The sequence below is a fragment of the Leopardus geoffroyi genome, chromosome C3 (assembly GCF_018350155.1).
Source record: "Leopardus geoffroyi isolate Oge1 chromosome C3, O.geoffroyi_Oge1_pat1.0, whole genome shotgun sequence".
Lineage (NCBI taxonomy): Eukaryota > Metazoa > Chordata > Mammalia > Carnivora > Felidae > Leopardus > Leopardus geoffroyi.
Genome location: NC_059338.1, coordinates 33877853 through 33905417, shown reverse-complemented (window position 1 = coordinate 33905417; position 27565 = coordinate 33877853). Strand labels below are relative to the sequence as shown.

General features: G+C 48.1%; 2 protein-coding genes across 17 annotated transcripts in view; one reads left to right on the top strand and one right to left on the bottom strand.

Moving 5' to 3' along the window:
* Positions 1-423: 423 nt before the first annotated feature.
* Positions 424-27065, bottom strand: PFKFB2 (6-phosphofructo-2-kinase/fructose-2,6-biphosphatase 2). Of its 11 annotated transcripts, none has more exons than XM_045456713.1 (18): positions 26953-27065; positions 25409-25500; positions 23680-23790; positions 18460-18585; positions 17851-17947; positions 17369-17435; positions 17157-17231; positions 16743-16799; positions 16188-16265; positions 15714-15838; positions 13571-13778; positions 13019-13165; positions 11650-11754; positions 10792-10921; positions 9970-10032; positions 9632-9696; positions 8831-9010; positions 424-2443 (listed from the first exon to the last, which is right to left on the bottom strand). In XM_045456713.1, exons 3-18 carry the CDS (start codon positions 23768-23770, stop codon positions 2378-2380), a joined length of 1680 nt encoding a protein of 559 aa, XP_045312669.1. In that variant the 5' UTR covers positions 23771-23790; positions 25409-25500; positions 26953-27065; the 3' UTR covers positions 424-2377. The 11 variants fall into 11 exon arrangements, with proteins under 11 accessions (XP_045312669.1, XP_045312667.1, XP_045312668.1 ...); XM_045456711.1 differs by lacking the exon at positions 26953-27065 and adding an exon at positions 26526-26636; XM_045456712.1 differs by lacking the exon at positions 26953-27065 and adding an exon at positions 26526-26636 and having other exon boundaries at positions 25409-25482.
* Positions 26712-27565, top strand: part of YOD1 (YOD1 deubiquitinase) — a 28268-nt gene continuing 27414 nt past the window's right edge. For 4 of the 6 annotated variants that reach the window (XM_045456699.1, XM_045456704.1, XM_045456706.1 and 1 more), the window contains exons 1-2: positions 26712-26818; positions 27391-27550. Coding sequence is in view for 2 of the 6 variants with exons in the window: in XM_045456698.1 (XP_045312654.1) it covers positions 27208-27550 (343 nt within the window). In the remaining 4 variants the exon portion in view is untranslated. Of the gene's footprint in view, positions 26819-27053; positions 27551-27565 lie in introns of those variants that run through there. The other 2 variants (XM_045456698.1, XM_045456709.1) reach the window with 1 other exon arrangement.

Sequence of the window (27565 nt, the reverse complement as noted above, 5' to 3'; positions counted from 1 at the left end):
ACTCACTGCATGGCAACCAATAGTGATCATTAAATATTCTTTAAAGAAGTTAAAAAAGCTGCAGAATGTCGATAATACATGGCAATAATGATTCCCCCTGATATCATTTTAAAATGGCTAATGTAACTTGATAAAAGCAGGAGTCACCAGTCAAAACACCAGTTGGAAATATATATATATATATATATATATATATATATATATATATATATATATATATATTATATATAGTCCAGGAATTTGAGAACCTTTTTAAAGAAGCTAATTTCAAAAACATTTTGCACATTACCAACATTTTGTGTTATGTATATAATGCACCAAATGTTATCCTATTTTGTGTGTGATGTCCAAATTAATTATATCTTTAAATTAAAAATAACTTTTATTATGTTTCTTATTACAAAGCAATGCATATTACTCACATATTTTAGCATGATTTTATTTTCTCCAGAGAAATGCATCTCTTGGTTGATACTTACAATAAAAATCAATGAGAAAAAAAAAGTATTCAAAAGCAATCCACTGTGTCTTAGCACAGTTATCATCCTTTTATAGAAGACAGATACCTATGCCCTGGAAATTTAGTTTAAGGTAATACTATGGACGTCAGACTTAAAATCTCAAACTACCTAAATTTCTACCAGGAAAGTGACACCAGCAATTATCTTACATTCTGATTAAACACATGCAAACACTAATATGGGGACTTCGAAATATCTTACATGGATGAATAAATAACTAAATAAGAACATTATTGGATCATCAACAGACACTGTGTTTAGATGCGGTAAGAAACCCGCATCACAGGAACTGAAGCGTTCCAGTACAGCAAGCTACGAGCAGCTAGATGAAAATCACCTGCCACAGAGCAGAGTCAGGAGCCTTTCTGAAGGCAGCTTTGTGCGTATAAAAGCAGCTCCTAGTTGCTGGATGCTGAACTGCCTGCAGCCCAGCTCATCACATCTTAGGTAACAGAGCCCTATATCATCCACAGTATAAAAGAACCATTTGGGAACAGTTGCATTTCATTACTTCTCTTGCTACTTACCCTCTTGTCCAGCAAGTGGGTATTTGCATGAAAGAGAAAAATTATTTACAAAGCTAAAAACTTACTGTTCTTAAAAAAAAAAAAAAAAAAGGTGGGGGGGGGTGTTGCATGTAAGATATTTACCCCTTGGAGCTTCCATAGCCTCCTTTGGAGTGGTGACAGATTAAAATCACATTGACAAAGATATTTGTACATTTGACAGCCACTGATCTAGAGAATGATTGCCTGGCTTATCTTTAAGGGAAACCAAATGATGGATACATCAAGGACGCGGTTCCCCCTTGTTCCCCGCCCCCCCCGCCGCGTTTTACCTAAGAGACCAGATCAGTAGACCCCGATAGGGACAATTAGCTAAGAGGCAGGCATCAGAAGACTGCTCTTGAAGTCACAGCGGCAGCTTCGAGACCACATCATGGTGACAGACCCCACAGAAAGTCACGTCCCCCTACACTTGTTTTGAAGCCAGAACTCCCTGGTAGAGTTGATTCCCAAGGAACCTTCTTTACTTCTTCAGGTAATGTAAATGGTGCCCTACTTTTCTTTCTCGTCTTCATTCCCACCCACTGGAGAACGGTATTATCCCTCCGCAGCTATGAGAGGACCCAGCATCAGCTAGAAAATACAGGTAGAAAATGAGAAGGGAAGTTAGAAGATGGGTATGCATTCTGGGGAGCCTTGCAGTCAGATCCTGCCCTTACGGGGCCTGGAACAAGAAAACCTTCTCTAAACGAAAAGGCAGCTGACGCTGCTTCTCCATCACCACAGTAGAGACGTTTCAGGGACTGAATTTCTCAGATACCCTCTCTATTCACCTGGTGAATGTGTCTCTTGTTTCCAACGTGACAAAGGGACTGCTCGCATAGGTATGTCGTACTCTAGCCCGTTCGCCCGGAACGGATGGAGAGACCAGCTCTTAGAGCACAGAAAAGGCTTGCGCAGCACAGCCCGCTCACTTGGAAACAATTAAATCCAAAGAGGTACGTGTGCATTTCAGGAAAGAACAGCCAGCCAGGGATACAATTGCAGGTAGGAAGTTAAATGCCCAAACGGAACAAGATTGACCAACTGAGGTCACACCCAGCAAAGAGATAATAAAAACTAATGGACTCAGGCTGTTAGATGTTTTGAGGCACAGGGAAGTGAAGTTCTTCAGTGTAGCAGAAATTCCATTAGGCATGAGGGGAAGAAATGTGATGTTTTTCCAGGCCTCATTTTGGGGGACCCCAACGTCCGATCCCCGCTCAACTTCCTGATCAAGCCCCTGTGGAGCTGACATCCCACGCTTTATAGTTGATCCTGGAGAAGTCTGGCCTCTCAGCCTTCTCGTCATCAGGAATGCGACGTGAGGGACATCGTGGAAGACAAGTGCCTGTGCACAGCCAGCATGGACTCCACCTAGGAGCCGGAGAAGAAAGAGAAAGCCATTACACCACCACAAAGGGACCGGTAAAAGTAACGCAGAATCCCTGCCCCCCCCCTCCCGCTTCCACTGCTCCCCCACAGGCCAGATCCCCACATCCGCACACACGCACGGACACTGTGGTGTGCTCACACATACCCGTTTTACCCTTGGGATTCAGCCAAACTCCACCAGTACAGTCATGGGCTTCCTTCCCTGAGAAACCAACCTTGTACCCATGCTGGACCAGGCAGTTCTTCCAGACCTAGACCATAAGCTATATGCCCAAGATACGAGCCACATAAGCCCTGTGGTAAAAGGAGAGCACGTGGGCCCCTACCAGCCAAAAGACCATGCCGAGAAAATGGCACCACATTCAGGGCAACTTGGCTTGTGAAGAGGGTCTCTACAGTTGTTATCCCAGTTCGTCCCGCAACCGGTCGTAGCACAAATCAACTTTCTTCCCATAAACTGGGATTTAATGTTTGTTTTTTTTTTCCTGGAGAAATTCTTGCCCCGAGAGCAGTGTTGCTCAAGTGATAAATGTGCATCTGAATCACTTGCTAATCCCATGAGGATGAAGCTTCTGATTCAGGAGGCCTGTGACGGGGCGGAGAGTCTGCATGTCTAACGAGTTCCTGCTCCTTGCGAGGGTACCAAGGAATGAGGCAGGAGACAGTGACACAATCCCACCTATCTTTCCTGTCTCAGAAGATAAATGCCATTTTATCCCTTCGGCTGTAAGCGCTTTAGAAACAGGCAGGTCATATTCCAGAAGGAACAGCCCACTAAATTCTAAGAGATCTCCACATTTTTTCTTTACAACGAAGAGGTACACATTGCTAATGGGAGTCACAGTACGGTGTGGGCAAAGGTTAATTTTTTCTTAATTCTTGTAGAGGCGCCAAAAAGTACACACAACTCCTACTCAAGTTCACGTGCCTTCCATAACGTCCTACCCATGTTTCCCAGAAGGTGGTGGAAGAGAGCCATGACTCCATCAAGGACTCCAGTCACACTGCCAACTGGCTGTGGCTTGTCTGAGGCTCGATCCCGGAGCAGCATGAGATCGTTTTGGAGGTGGGGAGAGTGGGTGGAGAACACAATCCGAAATACAAAACAAAAAACCCAGAAGCCTTCTGATAGGTTCAAGTTACACGCCAATTTTATTTACCCATTCTACACACACGCGCACACACAAAAAACATTTCAAATATAGTTATACACACCTTCTGTGGATCTGAGTGGCATATTTTGATATCAATGTCACCAGATTAAATCAGAACGCTGGTAAGGACTCACATTCCTTTTTCACCAGAGCTGTGCCTAGGAAATCCGCAGGATAACTAGTACATGAGTTCCCAAGTCAGTCCGTTCCCTTCACCCATTTCCAACCCCCTCCAAGGGGCACAGCTGGTGATCAGTCCTTTGCTTTCGCCACAGTAAAACCGCCACCAGATCAGAATGAGTTGATTTTGTTATTCCAACACAATTTAAAAAATGTGCACAAGCAATTCAGATACAAAAACACCAAGTTGGTAAATAATGGTCCTAGATCCCCAGTGAAAGGCTTGCTGGAAAGAATACTTCTGCCAACTCTTAAAATCAATTTTTAAGTGCAAAATTTCCCTTGCATTTTTGTGTACTAGATTATGAGTGAGAGCCAAATGCATGGCCAACTACACACACAGCGGCATGAGCCACTGCTACATCCCGTGACAGGGAAGCTGAGGACACAGAAGGTTCAGAAACAGGCAGTGAAAGGGAAGTCCTGCCTAGAAGTGGGAGAATGGATGGAATGAATTCGGGCAGAGGTAACAATTTCAGGCTTTGAGTAGGCATTTCCTTCGCTGAGTTTACAAAACACTATACACAAGTGATGTTTTCATCATTTGCTGCAAAACGGTGGGGATTTGGCTGCTACTCTAAAAGAAAGGTCTATTAAAAATCATAGCGTACAGAACGTCCCCCTTAAAAAAAAAAAAAGTGAGTGCTTCCTTCCTTTCTTCGTAGGGCTCATGCAACAGACACAGAATGACAATAATATGCATATACTATTAACTGCCACAATTAGAAAACAGACTGTCAGCATACAGACCCCAATAGAGTCCGTCAGTCATCAGCATACAGATCCCACTGGAGTCTGTCAGTCGGTCAGCATATGGATCTTACCAGAGTCTGTCAGTCAGCACCGGGACCCTACCATACATAGTCTCTCGGTCAGTCAGTCAACATACAGACTCTACCAGGGTCTGCCAGTCAGTGAGCATACTTATACTCCCACTGGATATAGTCTTCTGGACACTATGCATCTAAATTAAATTCCTGGACATATTCTGATAGCTGATGTCACCTCTGCGGGAAGTCAGAGATCAACCCTGATCTAGTTGCCAATGCTGCAATCTGACTCGATCGTTAGATATTTTTCAAAATGAAAATATTTAAAACGTGACCAAGTGAAAATGCGTACTAGAAAACCCGAGTGAATTTATCACATTTCTTGCAAGCGAACACAACGTGGCCTCTGAACTCAGCAAAGACAACGGAATGTGCGTACGACTGTGTAACCCGGATATAGTTCTCTCAGTTCTTGGACACTCTTCCCCATCCTTTGGCTACTCCAAGCACCAATGAGTTTCTCCAGAACTTAGATCTCCTACTCACAGAAAGATTGTAAGACGGATTTATTTCCAAGGTTATGTCATGTTTCTTCAAAATGCCAGGGCCTCTGCAGATCAACTGTGGGTTGCAAAGAGGAACACCCAGAACCTCCCAGGAAACACTATTCATTCAGTCTAGGAATAGGAGTAAATTGTATTCCTAACTCTAACTTCGCGGAAGGACAGCAAACAAACCTGAGACAATAAGAGAGGGCGGACCCCTAGCACCATGCACGTTTTTAAAACATTTTCTTATTCCGCTTTGCAACTGAATGTAAAACAATCCCCTTGTCAAAACAAAACCAGAGGTAATACAGACAATAAGAGCTAAATTCTAATTTAAGGATTAAGAGACCAGAGAAGCTAGTTCTCTAAATCTGCTTTACATTCCTCTTTCAAGTCTGTCACAAAATTCATCGTTCAGCTTCCAAGCGAGAAAATAAAAGATACAACGATTTTCCTTTCTTCATTTACTAGACTAAATAACTTAATAGATTAAATGATAAAACCTTCGCCTATTTCTCCCACAAAGAAATGGAAAGTCTCAGCAAAGGGTACTCCGGAATCCATCCTTTCTTCGTAGGATCTGTGATCTAGGCACAATTACAGTCACGTGTATATACTACCAATACATGTTTTAGTAAGAAAGGAAGAGGAAGACAGAAAAGAAAGGAAGTAGAACTTCTCTGAAATGTGGAGTAAGAGCTCTACGCCTTCTGGATTCTCCTGGCTTCTTCCTGCTCTAACTTCTCTGGAGGGATCTTGCTCTAGAAACTGAAGGACTCTGAAACCCATGCTACTGTCAAATCCTAATTTCTTGGGTCCCACCTGAGCGTAGTAAGCCCACCTCAGGCTCCTCTTCTGGGGGAAGCACACTAGGACAGGGGGAGAGTGGAGAAACGATGGGCGGGCTGAGGGCCAGAACGAACTCCCCAGTGACCTGTGTGTCCCGTGGTGGGGTTTACAACAGGGTAACACAATGCTAGCTCGTTAGAAAATTCTCTTCTCACTAAAAGTACGTACAGCCCAAATCCAAAGTCTTTGGCTCAAGATGCTCCTGCTTGTCATTCATGAGCTCTGAATTGCTCTCACTGCACAGCAGGAAAAAAAGAAGAAAAAAAAAAAAGAAGAATCATTTAGGCTAAAATGCTGCCAGCCAAGTGAGATGAGGCCACCTTCTCAAAGTGCCACACATACCACCTAGGCCTCATTCTCACCTGGTGGGGTGGGGGTTCTCTCCTCCCAGCCCCTTTACTCTCCTAGCCAGAGGACAAGAGGAACGTCAGGAGAAGTAATCTGAACTCCACTGCAATGTCTACATTTACAGACTCGATGTGTCGCTCTTTCGCAAATGTTCATTTAGCATGAATTATACACCCTGTTTCTAATATAACCTTCTTCAGGGCAAGGACCTTTTCTTCTACTTCTGTGTACCCTACCCCTCCACCATCCTCACCACCAAGCCCCCACAAAGACACTGTGTACATAGACTGTAACAGCGAAACAGGAATAGCAGGTTAGACGCAATTAGGAGCAGAATCTAGGCAAGCAGCCTTTGGAAAGGCCGTGATGGGTGTAAGAATAAAGGACTCATGGTCACAAGGGGGCTGCCTATGATGATAACCCTTATCATTCGACAAGTTTTATCTCTGTGCCTTTACCCAGAGTGCTTAAAATTCCCAGCTATTACCCAAGTGCATTTATTCACACAGGGATCTGTTCAACACAAAGGGTTAAAGATGGGACTAGAACCTAGGGTGACCCTCTAGAACACAGCAGACTGCCTTCACAGGCGTCACTTCATTTAATATTGTGATCTGCTCACACATCTAACTCCAAAGAATCACCCCTTCCGAGCCGAGAGGAATTCCGAATTCTTAGGTTGACGTGCTGTCCAAGGAACTATTCCAGTATTTCTCCCCCACAGCTTCATAAAAAGGAGTTCTGACGTGGAGTAGGAATCAGAATTCGGGAAGTTGTTTCAACACGTGCATGTCCAGACCCCAATCCCAAAGACTCTGAGTTAGTATTAAGCCTGAAGTGGACCCAGGCACGTCTAGGTTTCAAAAGTTCTAAAGAGGATTCTAATGACTGCTCCTAGGTGAGAACCATGACAAAAGGTCATCTATCACCCAACGAAAACACCCTTGGCAAACAGGTAACTGGCTCTTGCTGGTTACCTCTAAAAGGCAAATCGGTAACTTCAAGGTGTGGACCCATTCCATTGCTTTCAAAACAAAATCTCAGGAGAGATCTAGACTTCCCTCTCAGAAAACTGCTGTTTTAGATACAGAATCGGGGGGGGGGGGGGGGGGGGGGGGGAGGAGTATGCCGCCACGGGTCACTAAGAAGCTAAGAAGAACTCCTTGCTCTAAACACTTCCTGTTTAGCCCTACTGAGAAAATAAGGTGACGCAAGTGAACAGGCAATTCCGGACAATGAAAGGCTAGACCCCTCAGGGTCCCGAAGACTTCTGGATGGCAAGATGAGACAAAAGAATATGCCAGGGAGGGAGATTAAATTCATGACCAGGCTTCTCCATATTTAGAACAAAGAAAACAACAACTGCTCTTGCGTAATTTTTTTTAACGTAAAGAGGGGAGTGTGTTGAAAATTACGGGAAAATCAGAAAAAGCTCTAGTGGACTCTTCTCTGCTGTTTGAGCAATTCCATCAGAGGTGACTCTTTAACTCTGTCCTTCTCAACAGCCCCAGAGGTCACTGGCCTTGGCAGGAAAGCTGCTGTGGTTGGTAAATGGGGAGCCACTGGGGAAAAAAAGACACGACCGCCCTACAAGAGCCCTGTAAGAGCTAGAGACCGTCCTCTCCCGAACCTCACTCCACAACTGCCAAGGGCCCTGTGCCTGGCTCCCAAAGTGAAAACTACCAACCCAGCTATTTCCCACGTGCTCAGAGCCAACTCCCCCAGGGCACCGCACACTTCAGACTGGTTTTCGTGAACTGAGGTGCGAGCTCTCGCTCTGTGTCCACCTGTAGGCTCCAGAGCATCTGTGGATGTTCTGAGGCCTGGACTGACCCTTTCACAACCTGGCTTGAGAGGAAAGGGGGGGGGGGACCACACTCCCCAGTCCCGATCCATTGAAGCCCCCTGTAGAGAGAGCATCAACAGAGCCTTGACTTCTCTCTCGCCCACCACCCCTTCCCACCTCGACAGACACCACGATGACAATGCCATGCATCACACCAGACAATCCAAAGGGAAGATGAGGGAGGGGAACAAAGCAGGCAAGTAAGGACTGTGAGTAGAGCACACCTTGAAGAGACAAAAGTGAAGGCAAAATGGGCTTCTGTGTCCCCCCTCTGCCCTGCCCCCCACTTTAGCAACACAAGGACATTAGTGAGTTTAGACACCGAGGACAAAAACCAAGTCTATGGGGCATACTTAACCTCAGAGCCAGCTATGCTAAGCACCCAGGGGAGTGTACCCCTTTTCCTCCTCCTCCAGACCACCCCAACCGAGGACATGTCCTGAAACGGCCGCTGGTCAACTTGCCCCTGGGCGGGGAGATGTTTCACCCTGGAGAACAGCTAAGATTGGTCTGGAAACACATGAGCTCATGTTCTCTGTTGAGATCCACGGTGTGTTGTTGGGGGTGGGGGCTAGAAGTTAAATGACTCCTTGGTGATTAGTGACAAGGGCAGGAGGCCAAGCCGGGGCAGGGGTGGGGTGGGGGATATAGGGTTACACCACCGGAATGCTGACTTGGGTCTTCGGCTGGTCGGCCCCTTCTTGCGTGTCCAGGGCACGGAGAGGGCTGAGGGGCTTGAGGGGCCGGCTCCCAACACTGTAATTTCTTGGACGCCTTATTGTATTCGAACTGGACAGAGGCGTAAAGCTGTTCCTTCTCATCCTTACAGGGGTTTGGTTCTTGGGGAAGTTGTTCTGATTAGAAATGGAGGGACACCATACAAATGAAAGGCAAGCCAAAAGCTCACTCATCAAGGTTAAACAATGCTCGTAACCATAAGTTTCCTCCACTCCTGCTCCTCTGCAGACAGAGCCTCTCATAAGACATGGGCCATGGCCTTGTCCCCAGCCCCTGGAAACTAAAGGGTTGTAGCTAAAGGTCCTTGAGTATCACAGTCCATAGTGAAAGAGGGCCCGCAAAAGGAAGGGGCTTAAGATCACACAGATTATCAGGACAGACCAAGGAACGAATCTATTCCTCTTAACCCCACTGTATAGGGTCTCCTGGATCCTATATTCTAAAGGGAGCATTCTCTGGGGGAAAAAATTTGTATTTCACTTCAGCTAAACACTTTCCATATTTAACAGGACTTCCGGGAGCCACCTTTCAAGTGAAGACTCAGGAAAGAGGTACTAATTTTTAAAAATAAGAATTCCAACATCTCTTCCTTTTGGAAGTAAGGAGACTACACAGGACACGAGTTCTGGACGCGTTTTCCTTTTGTACATAAACAAAAGCCCAGGCTCGTGATGTCAGAGGTGCAAAGACTCAAGGTGGCAGGGAAGCTGCACGTTCATCTATGAGAAAATACTTACAGTTGGCTTGTCACGATGAGTGTTCACAGCCTCCACGTTGAGTTTAATTGTTTCCACTTTGCATCCTGAGAAAACGGAGGAAAGAGAACAGGCTTTCAGGGAAAAAAAAGCTCAAAGAAAAATTCTTTGTTTCAGTATGGGAAGCATACCATACAAGTGCCTATATATGCCCACATACAAACATACAAACATACTTTTAAAAATGGAAAGCATTGATGGGATTCCCCTGGTACACAGGGGTCATGAAGTTGAACTTCTGGACAAACTTCAGACAAAATTCAAACATCCTGACTTTTTTCGGTCCCCACCTCCTGCCCAGCTCCTTAGCTCATAGTTACCGTAGGCCACAGGAGTAAGCTTGAAGATCGTATGGAGAGGACACCTCAGGTACGGTAGCTCATCTGAAAGCAGAAAGGCCAGGTGCCAGAAGTCGCTGTATTATGGAGTAAGGTCAAGTTGGTGGGCAAATCTCAGCCCATGAGTTTTCTTTACCCTACCTAGAGTTGTATAATCCCCCTCCTGAATCCCAGACAATTATCAGGACAGGCACCAAAGAAGCTGCCCAAGCTACGGAGAGGCTAAGAAAGGAAATCAGTCCATTTTGGATCCTTCCACGCAGGCAAAACAGGAGTAAAAGCAGGAGCCAGAGCCCCATGAATGAGAACATGGGGGCCCAGCTGGGTATGCCAGAGGCCGGCCTGCAAGCTTCCCAGCAGCTCAGGTAGATCACGAAGGAAAGGGTCAGAAAAGCCAGCAATTTCCTTAGGGCTCTACCCAGACAGAAACTGTCCTACGCCCAATCCAAAGAACGGAGATGGTTCTAAGACACCACACTCCTTGTAACCAAATAACAAGCTGGGAATGTTTGACCACTGAACATCCTGATTCTGCCAGGGGTGTCAGCTTGACGCTGGCCCTTTAGCCAAGGAGGATCAAGGAATTCCAGCAGCGGCCACTCTCCGCTGAGGGCTTTTGTACCAGCGGAGTAAATTCAGCCAGGAGTTGGCCCAGTGGCTGCTGGGAGCCCCACGCTGCTGCCTCAAGAATGCACTCCAGTTTGAGTGGAAGAGGGGAGGTCCGGTTGCCCAGGATCCTGGTGCCACCTCAAGTCTAGCCCCCTCCCCATGACTGTGTCCCCTGGCCCTTCCCTCAAATGTCACCTGCACCCTTATCCAAGAAGTAGGCCAGGAGGCAGCGCATGACAGCCTGGTGGGAGATGACGAGGACGTTGCCCTGACGCTCCAGCTCCATGATGACAGGCTCCAGCCGCTGCACCAGGTCCTGGTACGACTGCGGAGGAAGTGGGGCCCACCGGTAAGAGGCCAGGCACAGGCCAGCAGCCAGGTTGGCGGCCGGGTCCGGAGTCAAGAGGCCACTTCTCCTTCCCCAGCTGGCTTTCCTCCTGGAGGTTCAGCGACTTCATGTCGCCTGCTAACTCCCCCCAGCCCTGGGATCTCTTGAGAATACTCAAGAGCAACATTCGGACCGAGAAAACTGCGGTCAAAAGGAGGAAATCTGAATTCAGCCTGTTTTTTCCCTTCCCACAGAGGAACAGGCAGCACGTGAGGCCACGAGAGTCTCCTAGGGGCTCCCCGGGCCTCTGCCATTGCCTCACAACTCTAGACCACGAAGCACTCAAGCCAGGGAATGGCCTCCAACACGCCAGATGATAGGGGGATCATTCATGTCCCATATATTTACTTGGGGCCTAGGCCTGCTTGGGTGGGGTGGGACAGAGGGAGTGGTACGAAAGAAAGATGTAAAAGAGACGATGTTGATTCTGCAATTAGTCAACACAGAAGACATCCTGCCGCCTTTTCCCCTGGAGATCTCAATGAGCCATTCGACTGTCTAAGCTGAATTAAACACAGCGTGACCCAAAGGCAGAAGGGAAAAAACGACACGATGCCGTGACCACCCTTTCTAGACCCTCCACATCACATTCACTCCTTCCCCCAATTTAAAGCTAAACCCCCAACCGAGGGCTGGGCAGTTGCCCCACGTGACGGGAGTCTCACCTCCCCGCCAGGGTATCGATACAGGTATTTCTCTTGGTCCCGAAGCGCAAACTCCTCTGGGTACTGCTTCTCAATCTCTGCGTAGGTCATCTCCTCGCACACACCCTGCAGGGAGCCACGCCGGCTGGAGGAGGCAGACCGGCCCACGCACCCCCCCCACACAAGGGGGACAACACTGAAGAACCCCAGCTCTCACTACGTGCCAGGCACTGTGGTGCTTGCCCGCGCTGCCACTGACTGGCCCAGGCGTGTGACGCTGGCAGGGGGAGGGCCGCCGCAGACAGGACGTGGCTGCTTAAGCTGTCGCTTGCTCCGGCTACTTCGGAGGAGTCAGAAGTCAAGAAAAGTCAGCAGGATAGAGGGAACAGGAAACAGGGAAAGAGGGGACACCGAAGGGACCAGAGAATTCTTACAGAAGGCATAAAAAGGTACAGAGAAAGAAATGAAAAAGAAAGGTCTACTTCTCGATGAAAAAGAATGAAATCTTGCCATCTGCAACAACATGGTTGGAACTAGAATATACTATGCTGAGTGAAATAAGATATATGACGTCACTCATGTGGAATTTAAGAAACACAACAGTTGAACATAGGGGAAGGGAAGGAAAAATAAGGTAAAAACAGAGAGGAAGGCAAACCGTAAGAGACTCTTAAATACAGAGAACAAACTGAGGGTTGCTGTAGGGGAGGTGGGTGGGGGGATGGGCTAAATGGGTGATGGGCATTAAGGAGGGCACTTGTTGTGATGAGCACTGGGTGTTATATGTAAGTGATAAATCACTAAATTCTATTCCTGAAATCATTTTTATATAATATGTTAACTAACTTGGATGTACATTCAAAAATATATAATAATAATGAAAGGGAGGGAGGGAGGGAGAAAGGAAGGAAGGAAGGAAGGAAGGAAGGAAGGAAGGAAGGAAGGAAGGAAGGTGGGAAGAGGAGGGGAGGGGAAGGGAAGGGAAGAAGGAGAGGCCTACTTCTGTGCTCAAGGACAGAAAAAGCCAAGAACAATTTGGAAAGGACTTTTCCAAAAGAGCTGACCAAATGATCTAACCAGAAATTAAAGTGTTGTTAGCCATTTCTTTTTCCCAGGAGAAAAATAGGCAAAGGAACAAAATGGAGCTTCCCTCTCCCCACGTACCAGAGCGGCTAGGTCGCAAACTGGCTTGGGCCCATCACTGGCACAGGGGCTCAAGCATGAGGCAGGCAGTCCTGACTGGGGGTGCAATTGTTCTCACCTCCTCCCCACGTACTACTACCCGGTAGTTCTGGTTTTCTAGACAAAACTGCCCATCTCCTGACTTCTGAGTTCCTGGCTGAATAAGAGACTCTTACTGGCTTTGTGGCCATCAGAATTTCTTACTCACAGCATCAATCTCATTCAGAATCTTCCACTGCTCATATGTTACACCCAGGGACTCAGCAGTCTGGATAGTCCTCTTCAGCTGGCTTGTCCACACTTTGAGGTCTGCTATCTCCTGTTCCCCCAGAAACTTCCTTAGAGCCTGGGCAAACTGGGGTTTGAGATACAATTTTAAAAGGAGACACACACGCACATACACATGATTGCTAGCCTGGCCTGTAAAAGACAACATGTAGGATCATGGTCAAAATTCAAAACATGCTACACAGTTAGGATAAACCCAAGGGGAAATGAACTTCAACTGGAGCATCCTGTACTGTGCTAGGGACACAAGTCGTGCCCAAGAGATATCTGACGGTCCCATGACCAGCAGAAGTGATTCTAAGTTATCCACATTACAACACAGAATCGGTGGATGAGAAAATGTCTTCAACATTTGCTTGACTAAGCCCCAACGGGATTTAGGAAGAAGTAATGGGATACGAGGCGTGACCTCTGCCATGCCCTTCCTCCAACCCTAAGCCTGGGAACTTCAGCCTGCTGCCGGACCACTCACCTGCTTTCCCCGTGCCGAGAGGCCAGAGTCGCCCCCAATCTTCCCCAAGAGGTTGAATTCACTCTCTCCGTGCCGGCAAAGGTAAATGGTGCGAGGCTGCACGTGGATATTCATGAGGTAGTAGACTATTTTGCTCTGGATGTAGTCCTGGACTCTGTTCACTAAAAATCGCTGGCCCACATTTATCACCTTGATGAAAGAAAGATCCCTGGGACAGAGCAGGAGAAAAGAGAATCCCCAGGAATGAAAATCTGAGGATAACAGTGGGAAGGGAAGGATTCCCATAGCCACTTTCGGGCTCAAGAACAGCTCTTCCTCCTCTCCTATCAGAGCCAACTCACATTTACGAAACAAGCGGTAAGAGATGGGTTACACCTCAGATCCAGTCTACCATTTCTTCAGGGTTTATACTGTGCCATGCAGTGTAGACAGGTATGATACAAAGAATCCAGACTTTCCTTCAGGGGCTAGACTAGGTGATGTGACAATTTTGCTACCCTGAAGTTTAGTGAGAAGCACATTCCCCATCTGAGGGAGCGAGAATGGCTTCGCTGGCAGGGAGGGCAGGAGGCAGCAGAATCTTAGAAATCTCTCTACATTCCTGCATCGACCGAACCAAGCCTCTCTCAGAGGCACTTCCACAGCTGTTGCCCCATCAGAGAATTTGTCTCACCGTAAAAATGATCCATGCTCATTCCAAAAAATTTTCCAAAAAAATGTGTAACGATGCAAATAAACATCACCCAAACCCTACCTACCAACACACACACACACACACACACACACACACACACACACCCTTTTAGAATGTTATTCTATATAGGACCTCTATGAAGAATATACTATTACACCCTATTTAGAACAGTGGTTTTCAACCTTTAAATTAAGGAACACATCCAAATACTAATGTTCTGGGCAATCTGCTTGAAGGAACTTTGAGACTCCAAACATTAAGCAGACCATTAACACAACCGAATGATGGGCTATGCACACTTATGTCGCCACTTGCTTGGCTGCAGGGCTGTGTTCTTGAACACGGCTGTTAACTGCCCCGACTACATACTTTGCCAAAGGCCACATTCTCCCAGGTTTCTGTGTACACATCTTTCTCCAAAACGGACCTGACATTTTACTATAGCTGTCGTACCTCGTGCATATCAAGTTATCCCATACTGCACACTACATTGCTAACAGACACTGGCACAGTAATAATGGCTGGCCCCGACCAGACATTTCTGGTGAGCCAGGTGTGGCAAGGACTTTAAGTGCTATATATCCACACACAGACACGTGTGTCTGTGTGTGTATACATACATATATACGTACAGGTATATATACACATATGCATATTCATACCCCTACACACGTTTTATATATAACATATATTTGAGTTTATTATAATTTTTTGTTTGTATCTATTCGTATTATGTGCATTTATATGTAAAACAACAGTATATATACATTACCCATATTTGTACATGTCTGCATGTCATATTTTATACGAACATATATTTCACATATATTTTCTACATGTTAGGGCGATACATGTAACATATATATATATATATATATATATATATATATATACTTACACATTACACAATATATATACACGCAATAAACTTTAAAAATTTTTCAAAAACCGATGACACATCTCTCTGAGGGGTTTCCTACAACACCCTAGATGAGAACCATGGATCCAGAGCAGTGGTCCTCAACCTGGGGTGACTGTGTTCCCCAGGGACATCTGCAATGTCTGAGAACACTTTAGGTTGAGGCAGATTGGGAGTATTAGTGATGTCTAGTGAGGGGAGGCCAGGGATGCTGCTAAACATCCCACCGTGCACGAGACAGCCCCCTACTGCTCTGATAAAAAATTAGCCGGCTCAGAACGTCAACAACGCTGAGACTGAGAAACCCTGTTTTAGAGAAGAGAGAAGAAGAATGGTGGTAAAAGGCACCTCGCTATTCAAGTGTAAGACGTGACCTACATCGAAGCCACAATTCCACACCTTATTTCTCTGGAAGGATGTAAACATTACAGGTCTGGATTGTCAGAAGGTTTGAGGACAGGGGGAGAAAGGCTCTTTTCTCAAATGAGACCCCAGCCTCAGGCCCTTCAAACCATGGCCTTAAACCTTACTTGTCATAGCTGTCTGGGTCAAGGGGCCGATAGGTGACTTTGTAGCACTCAATCCTCTTTAGGAAGTCCTCCATCACATTCTCCCTGTTTCTTTCAGGGTAGTCAGGGCTCGACACCTTTACCTCCTGGAATCACAGGAAGAATAGGGCCTGGTCAGAGGTCTGCCCTTAACAGCCCTCCCATAAACAGCCAGCACTAAATAAAGAGAAGGAAGTCCACAGAAGGGCCCTTTCACTAGAGTGTTGGCAATCCCCACTCGTTGAGCGCCCCCTCCCTGTCCTGTGACCCTGGCAACCAAGAAAGGAAAGACAACTGGGGAATCATGTGCTTGCCCTTGGCTGAAGGACTGAGGCAGTCACGCAGCTGAAAATGCTCCTGGGCCCCAATCCCTCTATGCGCCCTGCCAGGAAAACAGAATGGGCTTCAATTTCTCTACACAACCACTCAGAATAGGGTGTTTGATCTGATGCAGACCTGACTTGGACCAGATGCTTCTTCTGAGATGGTCCCAAGTTCCCACATTGCTAGGAGGGCACTACCATGACACCATGTCTACACAGCACAGCACGACCCATCAAATGAGCACTGGTTTACACTATGACAGTACAGAGCATGAGGCATTCAGTGCATGGAGCGCTGACCTGAATGGTAGACAGTTAGTGGGCAGGTGAACTTCCTATACGGCGGCCCTGACACACAGCGAAGGGGCGGATCCACTCTAAGGATATACCGAGGTCTCGGCACCCAGCTGATACCCAGAACGCGGGGCCAAAACTCCTACCGTCTAAGTCTTGGCTTCCATTCAACAACTAGTTCTTACTTTATTCCTCAAAGCCTCAGCTTCACCTCCCAAGGGAAGGGTGTGGAAGTATAAAATGGTGCTCCGGCAGATTAAAACGATCAGCTTGTATTGTTAAACGTGTCTATTTCTTTCATCACCCGGTTGACTCTCCCCGCTCAGCCACCAGCACACACATAACACATGGCAGACAGGACAGAGAGGTGGCGGTATGCAGGGGAGTCACCCACCAGGATGTTGGCAGCAATGACATCAGGATCATCACAGACAGATTCCACAAAGAATACCTGGCCAGGGAGAGAAGGCAGTGATAAATGAGTCCAAAATGGCCAGGCTGTTAATTAACAGCATGTGCTCACACCTGCCCCACCCCAGTCACCACATCCTCCAGGATTTTCCTTCATGAGAGCGGCCTCCAAGGCCTCTTCGTTTAAAAATAGCTCTTACCACATCCCCGGGGCCTCAGACATACCGGCTACGGGGCTGAGAAAGGACCTGAAAGAAAACACTCAAGGACCGGGGGTATTCCCCAAGAAAAGAAGAGGGAGAGCCAACCCGGTCCTCAGACACCAGAGTCAAAGAGATCCACGCGTCTCTCCTGGCTCCCCGCCTCCACTCATCCCAGCACGAAGCCAGGGTCCTACCTTGAAGGAATTCTCCTTGGCAAAGTTCAGAATCATGTCCCGCCTCTCCCTGGTGGTATTGGTGGCGTCGAACACCTGAGAAGCGAGGCCACAAAGTAGATGAGGGGGAAGAGAGACTGGGAATCCCGCCGAGGCAGACCCAATGCGAGGCCGTGCAGTCACGCTGCCGGAAGGGTGGAGACCAGGATGGGGAAGGGGCAGGGAAGGCTCACCGCGATCTGCCCGCTCTCCTCCGTAAGATACGCCTTCACATCTTGAAGTGCCACCAGGGCGCACTGTCTGCCGTGAGAACAGAGGACATCGGCGAGAGCAGCACCAGACCAGGCTCAGAGGCGTGAACGACTCGGTTGCTATAGGAGTCACGTCCCCTCCCACTCGGCTTTCCCAATGGTCAAACGTTTTCCCTAACTAGACTTTCCAACTTCCCCCCTGAAGTTTTGACACTCCCCCCACACCTTTCTCCTTCCTCTGCCCCATGCGTACCAAGCGTCCCTCCGCACGTTTACCCCGCAAACACACATGCATCTCCCTGAGCCTGTTCTACCTCCCAGACCCGATATGACCCGTCCACCAAACAACTTCCGGTTAAAAGCCCCACAGGATGTTTACTGAAAGGAAAACCGAGCCCTGTCACATCTAGTCTTGTGATGGCAGAGAAAGAGCTGGCTGGGAGGTCAGGCCTAAGAGGACTCACTTGCGGATCTTCATGGCCTCCTCGTTGTCATGCCGGAAGAAGTCATATGACTTATAGGACTTGACTGCTTCACGCCGATATACCCCAAGATTAAACACTGCAGATGACACCAACAGCCTTCAGCAGTGAAACAACACAATGGTCCCACCAAAGGGGACTTCTTGGTCTACTGTCAGAATGGCCAAGGAAATGAAAAAAGCACCATGGTATGTTGGGAACAATACCAGATTGAGAGTCAAGTTAGATTCAAGTTCAGACTTACTAGACCTTGAACAAGTCTTAAACTGCCTGAGTTTCAATGTCCTCAGTCACTTTGGCTATTTCACAGGGGTACTGCTAGGATGAGGCAGGATGATATATACAGAAGGGCTCTGAAAATGCAAAGCCCTATATTACCAAAGGCATTCCCTTAAAACTAGGCTCATCCACCCAGGCCAAAAGGAAACAAGTCTGTAAACAGGGAATAAATCCAGTAAATCAGGAAACAACCACTATTTCTGCCAGGAGCGCCCTAAAACCTTGATGCCAAGGAGAATAAATCGCCCAGAGGCCCGGGAGGCCCAAGAGCTAATCATTTCCCTTCCCAAGGAATACATGACCTGCACCTACCTTTGGTGGGCACTCCAATCCAGTTGAGGTAGCGTGTGAGTTTCTTGGACACGTAGGTTTTGCCCCGGGCTGGCAGGCCAATCATAACAATGAGCGTTGGGGAGTTGGTCATGTAAGACGCCCATGCTAGAGCGGGGGGAAAAGAGAGCAGAACTGAATGGCTAGGGGCTGAGTAAGGTTCACGCACTGGGCTAGGTACTTCATAGCCATAACCTGATTTAATCTTTATAAGCCTCAGTAAACCCAAGGGAAAACTGGGAAGGCAAAATGAGGAGATAGCAGTCCAACCTCCTAAAAGAGAATTAAAAGGTCATGTAGATTTCCAAGAAGTACCCAAACCAAGATATGTCTTCCCCACATATGCAACGTCTCCACAGAGGTACCTAAGGTGGGAAGAGAGGGCAAACTGGCAAGGATTAGGAAGATAAGAACCATGGCACCTTCCTTGACATAACCATGTCGGGTAACCCAAGGTTGATCCGGCTGTGGAGACACGCCTTGTGTCTGGAGAGTCTCCAGTGCAGAGCTGGGCTGGCTCCTAGAACAGACCCAACAGAGCTGGAGCTTCCTGAGCAGCTTGCTCACGGGGCCTGGCTGCGCCCGCACCCCGGCCACCCGGCCCATCCTGCCACAGAGAAGTGGCAGGAGATGGGCCTCCACTGCTGCCAGCCACTCTCCTGGGCCAGGACCCAAACTGAGGTCATGTAGGACTTGGGCTCTACAGGCTCTTGTGAGGGGAGGCCCTGCCCAGGGCTGGGAAAGGTAAAGAACTGCCTCCCCTCTCCACTTCCCAGCACAGCTTTCCAGAAGGTGCCCTGCAGGTCGCTGCTGCTTCTCTGTTCTGAGACAAGGTGACCCTATAAGGCTAAGAAACAATTCAGTTAAACTGGGCTACTTGCACGGGAAAGTCATTTTCAACAGATCTCAGGGGAGAAGTGGGCAGAAGGGCCTGGGTGGAGGAAGACCACAGAAGGAAGAGCGTTTCCTTAGGATGTTTGGCAAGAAGTACCCAGAAATCAAAGAGTGACCCAAGTGGTCAGGGAGGAGTAGATGCCCAGATGAGGGGTCAGGGGACTTGGCCTTTAGTCCTTTACCCGTGTGCACAGGGAAAATGCCTGGGCCCGAGCAGGGGCTCCTCCAAGGTAGGTGATGAGCAACACAAATGATTTCCATCTCTGTACCAATAGGGAGCACAAAGCCAGGCAAAAACACCACCCTGCAGACTTAGCTGATGTGAATCCCCGATCTCTGATCCCCTAACAGGTCTGCCCGAAGCTGCTGCCTCGGGTTTCAGTAGTAAAATTCTCCCAAGCCTTCACTTTCTCCAGTTCGGCGCGATGCTCTTCTCAATCCCCCGTGATTTGCCTCATTACCTGCACTTCTGGGCCTGCTTTGTCCACAACTTCCAGCCCATTAGGCGCTTCCCCCTAAGGTCCTCTCACCCTCCCTAAAGCCGAACATGAACTGACACTTGGGAGCTGCTCTGAAGCTAAACAGGGGGCCAGCTGCTGAATGCTTACCTAACCGGTCAGAGAATGTAAAGAGCAAAAGAAAACAGGGGTCTCTAAAGACTCCCCTAAGCACCACACCTCCCACCGCTGGGCTTCTCATTTTCCAGGACTTCTTAGTTTCTGAAATGAAGCCACACTTCCTATCTCAGATTGCCACATTGACAAAATTAGGAACCTTCTGTCTGGCTGGTTACAAAACAAAACCACTACCACCTTAATTTGAAGAGTAGATAGTTCAAGCTGATTCATTTCAGGGAAAATGAAACATACCCCTTGACATATAATGGAAAGCTATTTCGATGCTGAAAATTCTCTCCTACCTTCTTTACATAAGGTTTAATTTGCTTTCTTAATCTTTTTTTTAATTGTTTTTTAATGTTTACTTATTTATTTTGAAAGAGAGAGAGAGAGAGCAGGGGAAGGGCAGAGAGAGAGGGAGACAGAATCCCAAGCAGGCTCTGCACCATCAGCATGGAGCCCAATGCGGGACTCAAACCCATGAACTGTGAGGTCATGATCTGAGCCAAAATCAAGAGTTAGATGCTTAGCCGATTGAGTCACCCACGTGCCCCTCCCTTTCTCCACCTTAAATTTATTCTCCCTCATGAACATAATTAGAGGAATGGAGGGGTTGATAACCTCCCTCCTATAAACAGAAACACTGAGACCCAGGGAAGTGAACAGCTCGGCCCACAGTTCTACAGAAGGTCAAGTCAGGGCTCTGACCGGACTCCTGGTTTCATGACAGCCCCATCAGTTCCAGCCACCAGCTCTTGTCAGCACCTGGCGACGGCAATCATGTGATAAGTATGACTACACTCTCTAATCTAATCCCAAGAGGTGGTCTAGAAGGTCAGTGGAGAGAGCATTGGTGGTTCGAAGGTAGAAGGTCAGTGGTTCCCAGCCTTTCCATGAACAAGGTCTTCTTCCACGGTATGTTCTAAATACACCCAATATTTTTGGAATATACAGCCTATTAAAATGTATTTCATTAGTAGTATCTTTTTTCATGTATGAAAAGTCATAAAACTGCCAATTACCTCCTGCCATTTGACTGATAGGCATGAAACAGCCAAGTTCTGCAGCTATAGTTGATAATGCCCAATTTCCACTCATGTGCTTTGAAGTATTAAAAATAGCTAGCAACGTAGAAGTTTTTAGGAGAATAAACCAGTAATGCTGACAAACATTTCAGATGTGCCTATCTTTCCTCCTATGATTTCTGTGCAAACAGGCAAAGGTGTACACGCGAGCATGCTCCCTGCAGCATTGTCTATGATGATGGAAAACTGGAAACAGCACAAATGGGCATCAGGGGGAGGCTGGCATATCCAGATAATGCAGTTAAGTATTACTATGCAGAAAGAGGTAAATTGGCATTTATGAACACACGCAAAAAAACGCTCCATGATACATGGAGGTACACATGGGAATTGGTCTGTTCCAGACCCACTCAAAATATCAAAGAATGAAAGAAACAAAAAAAAGCATGTACGCCCACACTCACCCCTATCCCCAACAGGCCTAATTCCTGAGGTGCCTTTAAGATGCCCTGAAGCCAGTCATCTGAGCACCTTAAAGGCACCTCGGCCAGCAACCGCCCTGTCGCCCCCATCCCTGGAGCCGCTGAAGTTCCAGTAATGCTCCTTTGGAGGCTGTGGCTCCCTAAAGTCATTCTCCGGTCCCCCAGCTCAGGCACTTCCCGGAGTGAAGCCAGCCAACACAGGTGTAACTGGCAGCAAGGGGATAACGGCTGACCTATTAATAAAGCAACTGCTGGGTGGGAGCACTAAGCAGCCAGGGGAGCCCTGCTCCGAGACACAGGCAAGCAACAGAAAAAAAGGAAATCAGCTAACACGTATTTTCATGTGTGTTTCTCCTTCGACTGTGGCTGCAGCTGTCCCCTGGTCCAACCCACGAGGGGGGAAGAAAAAGGGGGTAAATGAAAGATGGCGGTGTCAGGACAGCCCAGACGCTTCCAGTGGGGGAGAAGAAGGTGGAGCTTGGAAAGGAGAAATCAGAGCCCAGAGCAGGAATCAGAGACTAGAGGATAGGAAAGAGACCTGGGAATACTGCCTCCTTAACTATCGAGAGCCCTCAAGGCAGAAAAACTGCAGAAGAGCGGGAAAGGCAGGTAGCAGGTTTCTGTGGAGAATAAAGCAGAGCTAGAAGGCGGATGCTGGGCACTGTGCAGCCCGCGTCCCCACCAGCTCAAGTGTCCTAGTAACATGTGTGCACCTCTCTTTAAGATGTGCATCCCATACCCCCAAATCTGGGTTACAGTACAGCAAGAGGAGAAAGCATTCTTTACTGAGAATCTAATCCTTCCAGGGCTCTTTCAAAAAGCTCCCAGCACAGCATTTTCAATTTATATGCGATGAAAATAGAGTCACCAGTGAAAACTAACACACTTCAGCTACAGAAACACTCTTGTAAGTACTTTCTTATATTGACTCATTTAACGCTCACATCGTTCTAGGGGGAGATATTATTTGTATTCCCATTTTATAACTAAGCAAACTAAGGCCCGGAGAGGATAAGCAACATGTTCAAGGGCACACAGCTAAGAAGTAGTAAAACGGGATTCAAACCCAAGCAGTCTGACTCCAAGGGATGCACTCAAACATCATGCTATACTAGTTATCTCCTATTTGCCCTCAGTACCCGGCTTCCGGCTCTGGCAGAGAACGGAGACCCTAATCATAGGGGTGTGCCAACCCCAGTGTCACATCCAAACAGGCTGCCTCTGTTGCAGCGCAAACCCCAGCAAGCTTCGTCAGTGCTAGATGAAAAGAGATCATCGTCCTTAATCATGAGACTGACAAGGACATGACATCAAGGCCGAGACCTGAGGGAAAGCTTTGACCACGAGAGATGGATTCCAGGTCTCGTGCTGGTTGGCTGTCGTTCCCACCTGCTGATACGCATAACCACTGAAGTAAGAACTGACTGACAGGGTTCCAAAGGAAAGGGGCATCTGGAAGCAGGGGCGAGGGTTAGCATTCCTTGAGGACCTTTTGGACCATACAGTCTACAATGATGGTCAGGAATGCAGGTGCATGGGGAGAAGAAATGATGCTTCATTTCTCTACAAACCCGCCTGATGTCTCTGTCTAAACAACTGGCAGGGAAACACTCCGGTGATACCTGTCCCCAGAGGAATGAACTTGCCGGAAAAGTAGTTTGCAAAGTGCAAAGGCTAACCCTGTGGGAAGCAGGGTGCCCACGTCAGAGTGAGAAGTCAGATGCCAAGGTTGACTCCCCTAAGGCCAGTCAAAATGAACGACTGCTGGCTCTCACCTGCCACGTCCACAGTGAGCAGCATCCTCACAAAACTTGGCCCCCCAAATAAAGAGAAACTGTTAACAGTATCAGCCCTAAGTAATCCCTGCACCTGCCATTCTGCCTTGCACACCGTGTAACTTTCAACATCAGTCAAGTGTGCAGATCCCCCCACCCCCACCCCACGAGGCAGTTAAAGAAAGCAGTAAGAAAATGTAGAGAAATACCAGCAGTCTAGCCCCAGTGACAGACATTTCATTGGGTCTCCTTGTTTCGGACAAGAAATTCCCCTTGTAGATTTGGTTTTAAATTCCCATGTCAAAGAATTATCGCTTACTCCCACCAAGCATTAAAGTCAAGGATTACAATTCTATTCCCAAGATAAAATCCTGGGAGGGAGCAGCCCCTCCTCCTTCCCCGAACTCACAACATTTCTTCTCTGACATTCGGAGACTGGAGGTTTTGGTTTCACAGCTGTTGTTGTTCTGTTCTGAGGAAGATGCAAAATTCCCAGACATGGCAGCTCTTCAGGAGATGTCTGGAAGGGACAAAAGGAATGGAAGGAAGGAAGGAAGGAGACATCCCTCAAAACACTCAGGGAAGAGGCCAAGTGCAGTATAAGTGAAAGAACACGGGGCCAAGAGTCAACCCCAGGACTTGTTGCTCCCAGTTAACAAGTTGGGAGGACCTTTGGAGAAGGTCCTCCCTAGCCCTGTTTCCTCATCTGCAAACTCAGTTGCACTAGAACCTTCCATGTTAAATACTACTTAGGGGTTTACATTCACATAAATTCAATCCTTCTAATAATCCTTCAGTAAGGCATATTTTGCTACCATTGCTACTTTCCCCCATTTTACAGGTTGAAAAACTGAGTTTAATCAGTCAGTGGCTCATCCAAGTTCCTTCCTGACCTCAGATTCTAGTTTAAGAATCTGGGGAGTAGGGGTGCCTCAGTGGTTAAGCGACTGACTTGGGCTCAGGTCAGCATCACACAGTTGATGAGTTCAAGCCCTACCTCTGGCTCTGTGCTGACAGCTCAGAGCCTGGAGCCTGCTTCGGATTCTGTGTCTCCTCCTCTCTCTGCCCCTCCCCCAATTGTGCTCTGTCTCTCTCTGCCTCTCAAAAATAAAATAAACATAAAAAAAAAAAAAAAAAAAGATGCTGATGGTGGGGCGCCTGGGTGGTTCAGTTGGTTGGGCGTCCAACTTCGGCTGGGGTCATGATCTCACTCACACTCTGTGAGTTCGAGCCCCCCGTCGGGCTCTGTGCTGACAGCTCAGAGCCTGGAGCCTGTTTCAGATTCTGGGTCTCCCTCTCTCTCTCTCTGCCCGTCCCCCCCCCTTCAAAAATAAATAAACATGGGGGAAAAAAGAATCTGGGGGGAGTAGTGGCAGAAGTTGGGGGTGAGGTGGGTTGCAAATAGATGCAGTTCATTATCATAAAGTCACTGCAGCCCAATGGCAATATAGACTGAAAAAAATGGGAGAAACGGGGAAATCTCAAACATGTTCCCTTAAGGAAAACTGTAACTGGACCCAGGGACAACCCTAGTACGTCACCATTTCTCCTCTGGTGTTCCCATTCGCAAGCCCTTGCTCCACACCCTCTTCCCATCCCTCCCTCGGAACGCAGTCTATATAAGGAACACGGGGGCGCAAACAGGTGATAAATGACTTCCCCAAGGTCACCTGCTGATTAAGACTCGAACTGGGGTGGGATAGCCTCGTGCTCACGCCCCACACCCAGACAAGGGGCTCGTGAGGACCGAAAGTCCTGTTGCTTCAAGAACCTTGTCACTGCCCTTCCACCAACCACACAAATGCTCCAACCCCAACACCAACCGCGGCTCCCGGTCCCCGAAAGTCCGCACTCTCGGCAGTGCCAGCACTTCCCCGAAACGGTAAGGCATCACCGTCCCGCACCTCATTCGGCTGCACGTAGCCCCCCTCCTCCCTCCCGCCCAGGCCCTCCCGGGCACAGTACAGCTGTCGCTCACCCTGTGATCCCTCCTAAGCTCCCTCCCGGCAATGGCCCCGGCACTTTCCCCGTTACGCTGCGGACGGGAGCCGGGAGACTGTGGCCCGGGTCCCGGCACCTCCGTAGCCGGCAAATCACGTGCCCGGGTCTGGCCCCTCCACCCAGGCGTCGGTCCTCACCTGGAGAGGATCGACCAATCGGGCGCCCGCAGGCTCCAGGGGGCGGGTTCAAATCCGAATCGCTGACGCCCGCTCTGGAAGGTGGATGAAAACTGTAAAGCCAAAAAGATCGCTAGCTCCCAAGTTTCCTCGCACTGCGGAGGTTGGTTGCATCGTTGCTAAGGCAACTAATAGGGCTGGGGGCGGGGCTAATAAAAAAAGCAGACGTTTTTTTCATATTCTCGCGAGAGGAAACGAAGGGGACGTCTTCGGAGGATGTGACTTTTTGGTGATGGAGAAATGTTGCGGAGATTAACGCTTTCCTCCCTGAATCCCAGAGGGACCTCGCTTAGATCCGTAAATTGGAACGTAAACTCTAGAAGGTGCTTTGCTAAAGTAAGCTACCACCGTCCTTGAGCTGATTACACCGTAGGGGGTTTGTATATCCTTCCCATAGGCCAGACACTGTAACCTAAGAAAATCACCTACTCTTCTACTGTCATTGCTGAACCAGGAGCTTCCCTGGACCTTCCACATAATCCAGTGGTCTCCCTTCTGCCTCCTATGCTATACCACCTGGTCTGGTTGTCTTGAAGACCCAAAGAGGAAAATTGCTCCAGCAAAAATATTGGGTTACAAAAGTGAAGAGGCAAAGCTTCCATATAACTTATTCGGAGGTATTTAAAGTAGAGGTGAGTTTGTACATTTCAAGGGACCTTTTCACAGTTGCTCCCAGGCCTTTCTGATGCTTGATTCTGTTGATAAGCTCACTCTACGCAGGCTAGGGCGTGCTGCTCCAGGACGGAAAAAGAACAAGGAATAGAGATTTCTTGGAAAGGAGATAAATTCAGAGATGTCTTTATTCCTGGGGATAAAATTCATCCTTCAAAATAGCTCAACTAGCGCCTCCTTTTTGAGGCTTTTTACAACAACCAGTATAACTGCCTTATCTGTACCAATACAACTCTGTATGCATTCAGCAAGTGTTTGTTGAACGCTTGTTTGGTGAGGCACAGTCCTTGGTTCTAGGGATACAGGGTTGCCAAAGGTCACATAATCTAGCATTACCACGTGGCTGTGCAATTCGGTGGGTATGTGCCCTTTACACCCCACCTTCTCTCCTGATTACAGTGAGTACTTGCAATGCTGAAGGCAGGAATGGAGTCGTCTTCATATCTCTACCCAGAGCCTGAACTGGAATCCGAATGACAAACATTCCTTCCTCTTCCTTAAACTGCTACCACCCACGTGTAGCAATTGCCCTAGGCCCAAATGATGACCTCATACTGCGCTTTCTGATGTGGCAAATGGACATTTTCAAGTTACAGCGTCGAGGTGGCCAGGCCAGTTGTCTGGCTCCCTTAACCTCAATGAGTCAATGTTTGCTGCAGCCACGAGCCTAGTCACGAGTGTCTGATTGTTTTTTGACAGGTATTTTGACTCACTGACCGTTTTTGGTATTCATTTGCGTTCTGAACTATGACTCTATTTCTCCCGGTGTAGTTTGGAAGCCCCAATTTACTAATTTCCGACCTCACTAACTGCAAGGTTACATTCCAATGTACCCGATTCAGGAACTCCTTCCTCCGCCCTCTTTCCTTGAGCATATATGCTGCCAACGCAGAAGGCACCTCACTCGTTCGGCAGGTAGCAAAGCCACTTGTACTGGAGGAACAGGCATAAATCTTCATCCTTTGGCTCCTGCAGGGTTGGCGGCAGAGAATTAGTTGTCACTTTAAGAGAGTTCGCGCGTCTTAAAGTGCTAAAGCTTACGCTACACCAAAGTATCGCGAGAACTGTAGCCACTGCGATTTCTCGCGATGTTTGGCCCTGCAAAAGGTGGCCATTTTGGAGTCCACCCGGCGGCTGGTTGCCCCGGCGGCTTTTGCCAACCCGCTGCCGGGACCAAAGCTGGCCCCACGGGTGTCTGGCCTGCGGGCAGCCGGACCGACACGATGTGGCGGCTCCGCTGCAAGGCCAAGGACGGCACCCATGTTTTGCAGGGGTTGTCCAGCCGGACCCGAGTGCGGGAACTCCAGGGCCAAATTGCCGCCATCACCGGCATCGCCCCCGGCTGTCAGCGAATCCTCGTAGGATACCCGCCCGAATGCCTGGATCTCAGCAACGAGGATACCATTCTTGGGGATTTGCCCATCCAGTCAGGTAGGAATCGAGGTT